Genomic DNA, 15,648 nt, shown 5'->3' on the forward strand with positions numbered 1-15,648 from the left:
ACTGCACTCCAGCCTGGGCGACAGAGCGAGACTCCATCTCAAAAAAAAAAAAAACTCAACAGACACCTCACAAAAAAAGATACACAAATGGCCAATAAGCACATAAAAAACAACACCATATTATTAGTCATCAAGGAAATGCAAATTAAAATTACAATGAGATACCACCACACACAAACCAGAATGACTAAAATTTAAAAGATGACTATCAACTATTGGTAAGGATACAAACTAAATAAAATGTTCATACACTGCTGAGAGGGATATAAAATGGCACACTTTGGAAAACAGTATGACGGCTCCTTAGAAAGTTAAACATACAACTTAACACCTCTTCTTCCAGGTATTTACCCCAGAGAAATAAATTTATTTACAAAAAGACCTGAACAAGAATGTTCCTAGTAGCTTTACTCACAATAGCTAGGGACAAAAGGATACGTAGTGAGTAACTATATGAAGTTGCAGAACAAGTGAAACCAATACATGGTAGAAAAAATGAGAACAGTGATTGCCTCTGGGGTAGGAGGTGACAACTGACTGAGAAGGACAAATCAAATTTCTAGGATGATAGAAATATTCAATCTCTTGATAGGGGCTTGCATTACACAGATGTAAGCATTTGTCAAATTTATTAAATGGCACACCTAAGAATTTAACATTTCACTATATGTCAATTTTGCTATGTTATAAAAAGAACAACAAATATTTAACTCTACTTCATTCTATGTATGCTGACATATTTGGGGGCAAAATGTACTAATGTCTTCAACTATCTTTAAAATGCACCAAAAAAAAAAAAAAAGATGGACAGGTAAAAATTTTTTTTTTGATAAAGCAAATGTAACACAAAATGTTGGAATCTAACTGCTACTGTGTGTGTCCACTGTACAGTTCTTTCAACATTTCATGTTTGAAATTTGTCATAATCAACTGAAGGAAGAGGAGCAAACAAAAGATGCATCTGGCAATTTTTGTAGGGAAGGTTCTCTTCTCTGTCCAACCTCCAGCGTAGAACCCTAAAAACATCAACTAGATAATCTACTCTCTCATGCCAACTCCTTAAGGCACACACCTGTCCACACTGGTTCCTTATATTACTGACCTTGAACCAATTCTTTTTTTTTTTTTTTTTTTTTTGAGACAGAGTTTCGATCTTGTTGCCCGGGCCAGAGTGCAGTGGTGCGATCTTGGCCCACTGCAACCTCCACCTTCTGGTTTCAACCGATTCTCCTGCCTCAGCCTCCCAAATATCTGGGACTACAGGCGCCTGCCACTACGCCTAGCTAATTTTTGTATTTTTAGTACAGACAGGGTTTCACCATGTTGGCCAGGCTGGTCTCGAATTCCTGACCTCATGATCCGCCCACCTTAGCCTCCGAAAGTGCTGGGATTACAGGCGTGAACCACCGCGCCCGGCTGACCTTGAACCAATTCTATCATTTGATTTCTACTCCCCCAAATTTTGACTTAGTAGATAAGTGGGTCCCACTAATCTAAGAGGAAAAAAAAAAGCCAAGAATTCTGCTAACTTGATGCTTAGAGACATCTCAAGTAGAATACACATTTCACAATTCACTATCTAATACCTTTGTAATATCCTTACACGGGTTATCTCATATGAGATAGATACTATTGTTACATATGAAGAAACTGAGGCAGGGAGATATATGGCATAATACCATACAGCTATTAAGTGGCAGAAATCTTACAGACATGAAGACAATATTTATTCTTATTTCCATTTTACAGATAAAAAAACTGAGGAGGTACACAAGAGGTTAATTTGACCAAGGTCATCCAGCTAATAAGTGGCAGGATTGTACAAGACAAGAGCAAGCAATTAAGTCTCTCCAAACTCAAGTCTTCTTATATACTGCTACATGTTTTGTATCAATGAGCTTTTTAGTAACACACATAAAAAAACTCATGGATTGGTAGGACAGTAAAAGCAAAAGGCCAATATATTTAATGACTACAATCCTTGCACATTTTAGAATCTAGGATAAGGCGAAAGGTAAAAGATCATTCCAAATGGGTAATTTTACACACAGAGTTCTATTAACCTGAATTTAATGGATCAGAATACATCCACTCCTGCTAAATAGCAACACTATCTGAAATCAGTTAGCATAATGTGTTTATATTTCATTAAAACTAAATCTCTTCCATTTGACTCTTCCAAAGGCCCATGAAAATGCCGCCCCCACAAAAATAACTTTAATCTTATTATTACTTTTTTTTTTTTTTTAAGACAAAGTCTCAATCTGTCACCCAGGCAGGAGTACAGTGGTGCAATCTCAGCTCACTGCAACCTCCCCTTCCCAGGTTCAAGAGATTCTTCTGCCTCAGCTTCCCAAGTAGCTGGGATTACATGTGCCCGCCATCACACCTGGCTAATTTTTGTATTTTTAGTAGAGACGGGGTTTCACCATGTTGGCCAGGCTGGTCTCGAACTCCTGACCTCAGGTGATCTGCCGGCCTCAGCCTTCCCAAAGTGCTGGGATTACAGGTGTGAGCCACCGTGACCAGCCAATCTTTTAATTTTTTACCAAAAATTCCCACTAATTATAACTAAACAAAGAAACGATTCGTGGTCTGAACATATCTGACATCTGATACAAACAAGCAGCACTGCATTCAAAATAACTATAGAATTGTGTATCCAAACCTATTCTATATAGATATAAAACACAAAGTGGGGCTGGGTGCAGTGATTCACCCCCGCAATCCCAGCCCTTTGGGAGGCCAAGGTGGGTGGATCTCTTGAGGTCAGGAGTTTGAGACCAGCCTGGCCAACATGGTGAAACCCCATCTATACTAACAATACAAAATTTAGCTGGGCATGGTGGCATATGCTTGTAATCCCAGCTACTCAGGAGGCTGAGGCAGGAGAATTGCTTGAACTCAGGAGGTGGAGGTTGCAGTGAGCCGAGATTGCGCCACTGCACTCCACCCCGGGAGACAGAGCAAGACCCTGTCAAATAAATAAATAAACAAACAAACCACAAGGTGGGCAGAAAGTTTGGGGCCAACATCATATTAGTACCTCTTTCCTCAGAAATGTGGACATTGTAACTTCAGGGTGGAACAGTGCCAGTGATGGGAAGGACTGGGTGAAGAATCCTGTGACGCAAAATTGGCAGTTGGCCAGAATGAAGAGAAGGGGCCCAAAGAGGGGAGGAGGTGATACAGACATGAGTGAAGAGGAGTTTTTGTTTTTTTTTTTAAAGACAGAGTCTCCCCAGCTGGGGTGATCCTCCCACTTCAGCCTCCCTGGTAGCTGGGACCACAGGCGCTAACCACCATGCCTGGTTAATTTTTGTTATTTTTTTTTTGTACACATGGGGTTTTGCCATGTTGCTCAGGCTAATCTCAAACTCCTGGGCTCAAGCGATCCTCCCAACTTAGCTGGCACCAGGTTTTTGAAGAAAGGAAAGCTTTACTTAGACAACCAACAAGGAAGACAGGAGTCCAGCTCAAATCTGTCTCCCTGCAAATTGGCCTTAAGGTAGTATGTTTATTAGGAAAGGTTTAGGGGGTAGATTCCGGGGAAGGAAAGAGGAGGTCTGAAAAGTCCTTGGGAGTGCACAGTTGTCTCTTCATGCCTCTTTATGGGCCACATGTGCAAATTCTGGGGCAGTTAGAACGAAATGTGGAAATTTGGGCTGTGATGTCAGCAAGCTCAGTCTGCACAGACTCTAGTTGGTCATATTAGTTCCAGCCAATTTCAGTCAATTTTGTTATCTTACAAGTGGAGAAGGCTTTAGCAAGCTGTTTCTTATCTGCCATCTTATAAGTTCAAGAATACCTGTTAGCCACTGAGTTCTTTAATTCTTTGGAGCATGGCTTCATCTTCGGCTTCAGTTTTTAAAGATAAAAGTTCTGAGATTTTAGGCTGAAGTTCAGGTTGATTATCTATAGCTTAGTTTTGGCTGTTTTGCAGATACATGTTTGGTGTGACTTTGCTGTATTGAACAGTTTACTAATATTAATAATATTTTGCTCTTATTTGTCCGGTATACTAAAAATTGTATTCCGGCTAGGCACAGTGACTCACACCTGTAATCCCAGCACTTTGGGAAGCAAGGCGGGTGGGGATCACTTAAGGCCAGGAGTTTGAGACCAACCTGGACAACATGGCAAAACCCCGTCTCTACTAAAAAAAAATAAAAATTAAAGAAAAGCCAGCCTTGGTGGTGCATGCCTATAATCCCAGCTACTTGGGAGGCTGGGACATGAGAATCACTTGAACTCAGGAGGTGGAGGTTGCCGTGAGCCAAGATCATGCACTCCGGCCTTGGCAACAAATAGAGTGAGACCCTGTCTCAAAAAAAAAACAAAACAAAACCTGGTGCCATGGTATTGGCTTCTGTGCTCATCAGGCAGTAAGGGAAATGAGCAATATCTATACAATGCATCATCTGGCAAACAAAGCCAAGCTGTATTTTCCTCATACAGAGAGAGATAAACTTCACAAAACATGCTACAGATTTTACTAGGAAATGTAAAAACTTGTCAAAAAAATAAGCTCATGCTATATGAATCAGATATTAGGTTGGTGCAAACGTAATTGCAGTTTTGCATTATAACAATTTGCCACTTGATAATTGGAATACATTCTTAAATGTGGTTACATTATACATCATTTTAATGCAAATTTCTCACTTTATGTTTTTTTAACTGATGACTTACTACTTGCTGTTTATTTTATATTATTTTAGACTGTGGAAATGATGTTAGACAAAAGGCAAGTTCGAGTGATTTTCTTATTCGAGTTCAAAATGGGTTGTAAAGCAGCAAAGACAACTCGCCAACATCAACAACGCATTTGGCCCAGAGCTGCTAATGAACTTACAGTGCAGTGGTGGTTCAAGAAGTTTTGCAAAGGAGGCTGGGCATGATGGCTCACGCCTATAATCCCAGCACTTTGGGAGGCTGAGGCAGGCAGATCACTTGTCAAGAGTTTAAGACCAGCCTGGTCAACATGGTGAAACCCTGTCTCCGCTAAAAATACAAAAAATTAGCTGGGCCTGTGGCACACGCCTGTAATCACAGTTACTTGGGAGGCTGAGGCAGGAAAATAGCTTGAACCCAGGAAGCAGAGGCTGCAGTGAGCTGAGATCATGCTACTGCACTCCAGCCTGGGCCACAGAGCAAGACTGTCTCAAAACAGAAACAAAACAAAACAAAACACCCAAAGAAGCACACAATAACAACAAAAAACAAAGTTCGCAAAGTAGACGAGAGCCTTGAAGATGAGAAGCGTACTGGCCAGCCACTGGAAGTTGACAATGACCAGTCACTGGAAGTTGACAAGGACCAATTGGAGAGCAATCATCAAAGCTGATCCTCTTAAACTACACAAGAAGTTGCCAAAGAACTCAACATTAGCCATTCTATGGTCATTCGCCATTTGAAGAAAATTGGAAAAGTGAAAAAGCTCAATAAGTGGGTGTCTCGTGAGCTGAGTGAAAATAAAAAAAATTGTTTTGAAGTGTCATCTTCTCCTATTCTATGCAACAACAATAAACCATTTCTCAGATTGAGACATGAGACAAAAAGTGGATTTTATACGATAACTGGTGATGACCAGCTCAGTGGGTGAACCAAGAAGAAGCTTCAAAGCACTTTCCAAAGCCAAACTTGCACCAAAAAAAGGCCATGGTCACTGTCTGGTGGTCTGCTGCCGGTCTAATCCACTACAGCTTTAAGAATCCCAGCAAAACCACTACATCTGAGAAGTCTTCTCAGCAAATCAATGAGATGCACCAAAAACTGCAATGTCTGCAGCTGGCACTGGTCAACAGAAAGGGCCTACTTCTTCTCCACAACAACACCTGATGGCACACTGCACAACCAACGCTTCAAAAGTTGAAGGAATTGGGCTACAAAGTTTTGCCTCATCCGCCATATTCACCTGACCTCTCGTCAACTGACTATCACTTCTTCAAGCATCTCGAAAACTTTTTGCAGGGAGAACACTTCCACAACAGCGGGATGCAGAAAATGCTTTCCAAGAGCTTGTTGAATCCCAAAGCACAGATTTTTGTGCTATAGGAATAAGCAAATTTATTTCTCGTTGGCAAAAATGTGTTGATTGTAATGGCTCCTGTTTTGTTCAATAAAGATGTGTTTGAGCCTAGTTATAATGATTTAAAATTCATGGTCCAAAACCCCAATTACTTTTGTACCAACCTAATAAATTCCTTATTTACACAAGGTAAGACAGCCCATTTCTTTTGTTTTTGTTTTGTTTTGTTTTTGAGACACAGTCTCACTCTGTTGCCAGGCTAGAGTACAGTGGTACAATCTTGCCTCACTGCAACCTCCACCTCCGGGGTTCAAGTGATTCTCCTGCCTCAGCCTCCCGAGTAGCTGGGACTACAAGCATGCGCCATCACACCCAGCTAATTTTTGTATTTTTAGTAAAGACGGGGTTTCGTCATGTTGGCCAGGATGGTCTCGATCTCTTGACCTCGTGATCTGCCCGCCTTGGCCTCCCAAAGTGCTGGGATTACAGGCGTGAGCCACCGTGCCCAGCCACCAACTCGGTTCTTAAATATAATTAATAAAGAGCTTTAATGACAAAAGAAAATTGGTTTGCTACAAAACCTACAAAATTTATATACTGTTCGTATGATCAATGGCATTCAAGATATTTCCTTTCCAGATAATGATATACAGTAATACATTCCCTCCCTTCACAACACTCTAGTAGAGTGAGAAACAGAGACTAAAGGAAAGACAGAGCCTCCAGACCAGCAATAGAGCCAAGTCTACTAACATAATCCCAAATCTCATTACAAGTCAATTTATATGGAAGATAGTGAAAACTGCCAAGGAGGTCGTAATTGTGGTGAGCTACAGTACTGCTAACTAGGAAAAGCAGAGATAAAAAGAAAGCAAGGCATCCCACTCCAAGCCTGCAGAGCAAAACACCAATAGGCATGAAGAAATCTTAGACATCCAACGACTTCAACCAAAACATGATTTTGTTTCTGTCAACATAAACAGAAAAAGCATGTTTAAAAAGCTAAAAATATACTCCTAAAACTCATGGGTGAATGAGGGAGTCACTGGTGACATTTTAATTAGAAACAAATGACAAATGCAAGGACTATGTATCAAAACTCATATGGTTAAGCTAGGCTGAAATGCATTTATAATACAACTAAAATGAGACTTGCATTCAACTTTAAGTAGTTAGAAAAAAGAGCAATATATAGACAGAAACGTTAATGTAACCAATCTTAAATCTGTCCCTATCTTTCCCAAACATTTATGGTCAGAATATATACAGAACTCTTTCTAATAATAAATTATATATATATATATATACACATACATATTTCTTAATAGACCTATAAGAAATTATATATATATCCCCACAGGAAATAACCCCATAGGAAAAAAATGGATCAAGAGAAAACTCAAATGTCCAAAAAACACACAAAAGGATGCCCCAAGATCTATCTATTGTCATATGGTGGAAATGTTGAACTGCAAAACTATCTTGAAGAGAAAACATGGCAACATCTAATACAGCAGCAGGATCATCCCCTATAATCCAACAATTCCATTCCTAGATAAATACTCTAGAGAAAATACTGCACGCATGCAGACAGAAAAGTGCATATTCACTTTAATGTGTATTAGAAATCTACCAAAATGTATCCTGATGGCAGAATGGATTATGGTATATCTTCAAACTGGATAAATATATAAGCAGTGAAATTTAAAAACTTACAGTTACCTTTCACAATACAACATCAAAAAAGGAGAAACAGGCAAGCAAGAAGAAGAGAGGCAGGGCATGGTGGCTCACACCTGTAATCCCAGCACTTTGCGAGGCCAAGGCAGGTGGATCACTTGACGTGAGGAGTTCGACCCAGCCTGGCCAACATGGTGAAACCCCATCTCTACTAAAAATACAAAAATTAGCCAGGTGTGGTGGCAAATGCCTATAGTCCCAGCTACTTGCGTGGCTGAGGCACAGGAATCGCTTGAACCCAGGAGGCAGAGGTTGCAGTGAGCCGAGATTGCGCCACTGCACTCCAGCCTGAGTGACAGAGCAAGACTATATCTTAAAAAAAGAATACATATAGTATTAATCCTATTTATGAACTTATTTACATATGTTTTACAAACAGACAAAACTATACAGTAATACCAAGGGTCAAATAATTTCAATTGCAATTCCCTTATTTGAAAAAGTATGGGTAGTTTTGTTTTGTTCTATGATACCCATGAAATTTAACGTACTAGATTAGGTTTTCAGCATACATTTTGAAAGAACTGATTCAATGGCAGATTAATTTTGCTCTGGGTCTCTTCAAACCCCACCCCTACAGGTCTCCCTTTACCACCACCACACCAATGCTTTTTAAATAAACCTCAAGAGTATATGAGTATACAACCCTACCTCCTCCTCCGGAGGTTTAGAAGCAACAAAGCGTGTTCTTTCTCGTCTCATCTTGCCACCTCCACCACCTACTCCAGAAGATAAACCATTGGCTGCAGGCAAACTGAAATTTGGATATGAAAAGCCACTGGCAAATAAAAAGAAAATTAAAACAATTGATATATCTATTGTGGTCCATAACTTGTTAACTAGAACCGCTAACAAGTAAAAAAAAAAAATAAAAAAATACAGCTGAACGTGATTCTTAAATCTTAGATTTCTTTATATAAAGTTTCTGTTCTTTGATTTTAATCTTCAAAAAGGCACATGTAAATCAAATACAGACCTTACAAGTTAAATATAAAGAAGTATAGCTGTATAAGAAATGACAGTACCTTTCTCGTTGTTCTCTATTTTGTCCGGGTGTCATATTTTTTTCATATCCAGTCTGCAGGGGAAATACACACATATTTACGTTTGCTTATTTGTTGTAATTTTCTTAGTACCACCTTGCTTCCTATTAATTTTAATATTAAGAATCAGGAATTTGATGGCTTTTTAGTTAATGAATCCTGAAATTTGAAATTAGACCCTGCCTTCTGAATGGTAACCAAGAGTTACAGTGAGATTATATATAAAAAATGTCAGTGAGCACAACCATTATTTTAACAAAATGGTAGTATATAGACAATACACTCACTAACCTAACTACAAAATTACTTTTACTTATCCCTCTTTTTGTCCTGTTAATTGTGCAACCAAATATACAAAGATATTCCTTTCGAAATAGCTCCCTACAACTTAAAGAATTAATACTTCCACTGAAAGGAATCAAGACTTCTTGGAAAAATGGCTGATTACAGGGCTGGGGCAGGAAATGCATGTGATGAGCCTGAATTATCTTATAATATCAAAAACCAATTAAGTGCTCAAAAAGATACAGGCAAGAATCATCAATAATGCTAACACTAGTGGCTTAAAAGAATATAATTGGGAAGTTTCCTTCCCACAAGATACTTATTCATTACGAAAGGTAAAATAGTAATTTTACAGTATAGAATCCTCACAGACCCACTTTATGTAATAACCACACTGCCAGGAATGGGACAAACTGGTAGCCTGTGCCTTCTGAACAGTGAGAACAGCTTAGCAAACTCCCTCAATGGTCTTCACTGCCAAAAGCACGTAACTGAAATCTAATCATGAGGAAACATCAGACAATCATAAAACTGCAGAACATTCTACAAAATAATTGGCTTCTATACTTCAAAATTATCAATATTGTGAAACACAAAACAAGAACAAAAAACAAAAGGAACTGTTCTAGACTAAAGGAGATGAAGAGACATGACAACTAAATGCAAGACATGATGTTAGAATTTTTTCTTTTGGGCCAAGTGACAACATGTAAATAGAATCTGTAGATTACAGTGTTGTACCAATGTTAAGTTTCTGGGTTTGACCACTGTTATGCATTATGTAAGGGAACTCCTTGTTTATAAGAACACAGAGAAAAAGAGCAAATGTAGTAAAATGTGAAGTTCATGAAATTTTTCTTGCAAATCTGTAAAAGTCCAATATTATGCTAAAAAAAAAATATACACACACACACACACACACAGAGAGAGAGAGATATATATTTTTTGAGTCAGGGTCTTAGACTCTGTCACCCAAGCGAGGGTGCAGTGGTGCAATCATAGTTCACTTTAGCCTTGAACTCCTGGGCTCTCACGTGATTCTCCTACCTCAGCCTCCTGCCTTGCTTGGATTACAGACACACATCACCACATCTGGCTAATTTTTTTATTTCTTCTAGAGACAAGGTCTCGCTATGGTGCCCGGGCTAGTCTTGAACTCCTGGCCTCAAGTGATCCTTCTGCCTGAGCCTCTCAAAGCACTGGGATTACAGGCATAAGCCACCATGATCACCCTATGTTCAAAATATTTTTCAAAATTTTAATGTTAACTTAAAAGTACGGAGGGAGATAAAGCAAATATAACAAAATGTTAATGACTGGTGAATCAACATAAAGAAGTACATGGCAAATCACTGTACTAATCTTTCTAAGTTTCAAAGTTTTCAATAAATTGAGTTGTTAGAAATGAGATAAAATATAAGTAAAGGCATAAACAATAAGGTGTTAAGTAAACAAAATAAACACAAGTTAAATGACACAAAAAACCAGACAAACCCAGATTATGGGACATTTTATAAGACAACTGGCCTGGTCTCCTCAAAAACCTATGATCCAGCAATTCTATTTCTAGCTATAAACCCAAGAGAAATAAAAACATGTCCACACACACACACACACAAAAAACTTATACATAAATGTTGATAGGAGCATTATTCATTACAGCCAAAAAGTAAAAACCACCCCAATGTCCTTCAACTGATTAATGGATAAAACAAAATCTAGTATATCCATACAATGAAATATCTACAAAATCTAGTATATCCTTACAATGAAATATTATTCAGCCATAAAAAGGGAAAAAATGAAGTACTGATACATACTACAATGCGAATGAACCTTGAAAACATTATGCTAAGTGGCTACTAACAGGTATGGGTATGATTTCGATGGGTGGGAGAGATGGTAATACAAATGTTCTAAAATTTACCATTATGATGGCTTAACAGTTGAACAACTCACAGACACCACTTTATTTATAAAGTGTTTTCCAAACATGCTAAAACCAATTAATTGAAAACTTTAAATAGGAGAATTGTATGATATGTGAATTATCTCAAGAAACAGAAACCAATGTGGCCAGGGTGAGTGAGGGTTTGAGGTCTGGAAAAACAAAACCAAAAGCAGTATCTGAACCTTGCTCGAGTCCTGGTTCAAAAAAGCAATTATGAAAAACATTTCAATATGGACTGGATATTAGATAATTTTAAGGAATTAGAATTAATTTTCTTAGATGGGATAATACAGGACAAAGTACTTAGGAGATGCATATCAAAGTCCTTAGGGTTCAAAAGATAATGTCTGAAATTTACTTTCAGATAGTTCAACACGAAAGAAACAGATTACAGCAAATCCGGCAAAATTATTTAACCTAAACAATGAGTACATGCTAGAGTTTATTAGTCAACACTAACTTAAGATCTGATCAAGGTAGCGGCCAGGCGCGGTGGCTCACATCTGTAATCCCAGCACTCTGGGAGGCCAAGGCAGGTGGGTCACTTGAGGTCAGGAGTTTGAGACCAGCCTGGCCAACATAGTGAAATCCTGTCTCTACTAAAAATACAAAAATTAGCTTGGTGAGGTGGCGCACGCCTGTAGTCCCAGCTATTCGGGGGGCTGAAGCAGGAGAATCACTTGAACCTGGGAGGCAGAGGTTGCAGTGAGCTGAGACCATGCCATTGCACTCCACCCCTGGCGACAGAGTGAGACTCTGTCTCAAAAAAAAAAAAAAAAAAACAAAAAACAAAAAACAGATTTGATCAAGGTGACAGCTATTTTAAAAGCATACCGATTCATAATCATCACTAATTCACAACCTTTATGTGTTAAACAGTTGCTAGAATACAATGGTAGTTATATTTTACATTATTTAGTCTTACTTATTCTAATCAATATTCAAAGACTGGTAGAAATATACATATACTCACACTGCACTTTTTATCTATTCTTTGATTAGTCTTCCTGAATTCACCAGAAGGAGTCAGAGATGGTTTAAAATAAACACTTCGATTTGTTGCTATGGAAAGTGGCTTTGGGGTCATAAGTCTCTGAACAGGAGGACACTGAGAATCCACCTTACAGGTAAACAGAAATCAAAGACATTTATTTTCATATAAATCAATGATTCATATCTAAATTTTGACAATAGCTAATGTGACCTAAAGACCATGAGTATTTCCTAGAGAAATATACAGTAGATACAAACAAATAAGAAGAAAAACTGATAATAATGGAACCTAAGGTATGTATCTATTCATATACATATGTACATAAATATACACACATATAATTCTAAAATGGCTTCATGGATACACTGTATTTCATTCCAGACTTAATGACTTTTCACACACATGCATGCATACAAAATGAACTATATTCAAAACAGCACTACAGATCAAAGCATTTACAGAGTTTTGTTTTTGTTTTTTAAAAGACGGACTCCTGCTCTGTCATCTAGACCACGGCTCACTGTAGCTGAGACCTGGGTGATCCTCCCACCATAGCCTTCTGTGTAGACAGGCGTGCACCACCGTACCTGGCTAATTTTTTTGGTATTTTTTTGTAGATATAGGGTCTCGCCATGTTGCCCAGGCTGGTCTCGAACTCCTGGACTCAAGCAATCTGCCTGCCTCAACCTCCCAAAGTGCTGAGATTACAGACATGAGGCACCTCGCTTGGCTTTTTTTTTTTTTTTTTTAATGGAGACTAGGTCTTGCTGTGTTGCCCAGGCTGATCTCAAACTTCTGGGCTCAAGTAATCCTTCCGCCTCAGCCTCTCAAAGAGTGCTGGGATTACAGGCATGAGCCACTGCACCTGGCCCAGAGTGAATTTTAAATGCATGAACTAAAATGTACTTTTGTCACATTTTCCCTGAATTACTGTCCATAGTTTTTGAGCTGCAAATAAGATATTTTAAAACTAGCTATGGGCCAGGCGTGGTGGCTCACGCCTGTAATCCCAGCAATGTGGGAGGCCAAGGCAGGATCATTTGAAGTCAGGAGTTCGAGACCAGCCTGGCCAACATGGTGAAAACGTCTCTACTAAAAATGTAAAAATTAGCCAGGCGTGGCAGCATGCGCCTGTAATCCTGGCTGTTCAGGAGGCTGAGGCAGGAGAATTGTTTGAATCCAGGAGGCAGAGGTTTCAATGAGCCGAGATTGTGCCACCGCACTCCAGCCTGGGAGACAGAGCAAGAGTCAGTCTCCAAACAAACAAAAAAACTAGCTATGAAAATATTTTAACTCCCAAAAATGTGACCAAATCCCTCTCCAAGTTATTTCCCCCATTGTTATTTAAATACCAAATCAAACCAAAAATCTTACAATGTAAGTCTAAATGGTAAATCACTGTTAAGACTTCCAAACTGTAAAATGAACTCAATTTATTATATAAGTACACCAAGTGTTTTGTTAACAGTCCTTTGCTAAACTGAAACACAGTAAAAATCCTGTTGGTATAAAACCACTATAAAGCCAAAAGCTTCTAACTCTGTCCAAAGACTGTAATCCTATGAATAAGTTCCTTTCATTCAGCAGCAGCTGTGAACAACATTGGTTTCCAGGGCAAAGCCTCTGTATGGTTACTAACTCTTCCCTAAAACCTCTTCGCAAATGTGACCTTACATACAACTCAATAAGAGAGTCTATTTTGTAGACTGTTCTGGTAACATCTGTGAAACATGAGCTATGATACTGTATTCTGGCTTTTTATTTCTTAGCACCCATTAATAAACTTTTACGGATACGATACTCAACCATTAGTAAAACTGTTATTGATAAGAACTTACATTATGACATAATTTTAAAATTTCACCTCTTATTATAAAATAACCTGATATAAATGAGGGGTTGAGAAAAGCTAGTAGCTTAAATTAATCCCATCATAGAAACTACTAATAGATTCCTTCTTGCCTAATTACAAACGTCTAGGTAATTCTAAAAATTGAGAAGCAACACTCTTCCAATAAAGTTCAATATTAGCTTTCTTTGCATCAGAATTTCATTACAGATAATAATTTATCAATATCTTAGTCACTGCAATTAATTCATAAAATTATAATTTACATAATTACTTTTGAGGAACTTGGTATTATAAGAAATGCTTTCAAAAGAAAAATCCAGGCCAGGCACAGTGGCTCACGCCTGTAATCCCAGCACTTTGGGAGGCCAAGGCGGGCGGATCACGAGGTCAAGAGATCAAGACTACCCTGGCTAATACGGTGAAACCCCATCTCTACTAAAAATACAAAAAATCGGCCAGGCATGGTGGCAGGCGCCTGTAGTCTCAGCCAGCTGGGAGGCTGAGGCAGGATAACTGCTTGAGCCCGGGAGGTGGAGGTTGCAGTGAGCCGAGACTGTGCCACTGCACACTCCAGCCTGGGCGACAGAGCAAGATGCTGCCTCAAAAAGAAAAAAAAAAAAAAAAAAAAAAGAAAAATCCAACAGTCTGCTTTCCCTGAAGGATGAAAGATGCTTAACCAGCTATAAATAAACTAACAAAAGATACCTCTTTAACCCAAACTATCAAACATTGTATTTTTTTCCCACAGTAACCTCCAAAGTTAATTTTAAGCAAATAGGATATACTAAAAGGGCAGCAAGATATAATGATCAACAGTATTTTGTTTGGCTGATGAGAGATCTGCCTAATTGAAATTCTACTACACACAATAGATTTCACAAAATTTTGGTTAATGAGGAAAGTATACAAAGATGATGATGTGTAATGAGGACTTTAGTTTACTGATTTTTTTTTTTTTTTTTTTGAGATACAGTCTCACTTTGTCTCCCAGGCTGGAGTGCAGTGGCGCGACCTCGGCTCGCTGCACCCTCCGCCTCCCGGGTTCAAGTGATTCTCCTGCCTCAGCCTCTGGAGTAGCTGAGATTACAGGTGTGCACCACCATACCTGGCTAATTTTTTTTGTATTTTTAGTAGAGACAGGGTTTCACCATGTTGTCCAGGCTGATTTTGAACTCCTGACCTCAAATGATCCACTGGCCTGGGCTTCCCAAAGTGCTGGGATTACAGGCGTAAGCCACTGCACCTGGCCGATCACTCCTATTTTTATTTATCAAAAGGTAACAGTAAGCCATAAAGTCTGTCAAGATCCTGAAGATGGAAATGCTGAATAGCTCTCCCCCCTCCAAAAAAAAATTGGATGAGTATCTACCACATATACAATACTCTCCTGAGGCCTGCAGAAGAGAGTAAAATGTCCAAGTAGAAGAATATTATTTTTCAGGGTCAGGCACAGTTGCTCACACCTTAGTCCCAGCACTTTGGGAGGCCATGGCAGGCAGACTACCTGAGCTCAGGAGTTTGAGACCAGTCTGGCCAAAACGGTGAAACCCTATCTCTACTAAAAATACAAAAATTAGCAGGGCATGATGGCGTGTGCCTGTAATCTCAGTTACTAGGGAGGCTGGGGCACGAGAATTGCTTGAACCTGGGAGCCACAGGTTGCAGTGAGCCAAGATGGCGCCACTTTACACCAGTCTGGATGACAGAGTGAGACTAAGACTCAAAAAACAAAAAAATACTATTATTTTTCAA

At 39.0% G+C, this 15,648-nt stretch overlaps 1 protein-coding gene across 3 annotated transcripts in view; it reads right to left on the minus strand.

The window, feature by feature from the left end:
- Nucleotides 1-15,648, minus strand: part of NUP153 (nucleoporin 153) — a 95,257-nt gene that overhangs the window by 38,958 nt on the left and 40,651 nt on the right. For all 3 annotated transcript variants that reach the window (XM_030816426.1, XM_003263547.4, NM_001308667.1), the window contains 3 exon segments: nt 12,024-12,170; nt 8,797-8,849; nt 8,423-8,549 (listed from right to left, as the gene is read on the minus strand). In XM_030816426.1, the coding sequence (XP_030672286.1) occupies nt 8,423-8,549; nt 8,797-8,849; nt 12,024-12,170 (327 nt within the window).

The sequence above is a fragment of the Nomascus leucogenys genome, chromosome 8 (genome assembly GCF_006542625.1).
Source record: "Nomascus leucogenys isolate Asia chromosome 8, Asia_NLE_v1, whole genome shotgun sequence".
Lineage (NCBI taxonomy): Eukaryota > Metazoa > Chordata > Mammalia > Primates > Hylobatidae > Nomascus > Nomascus leucogenys.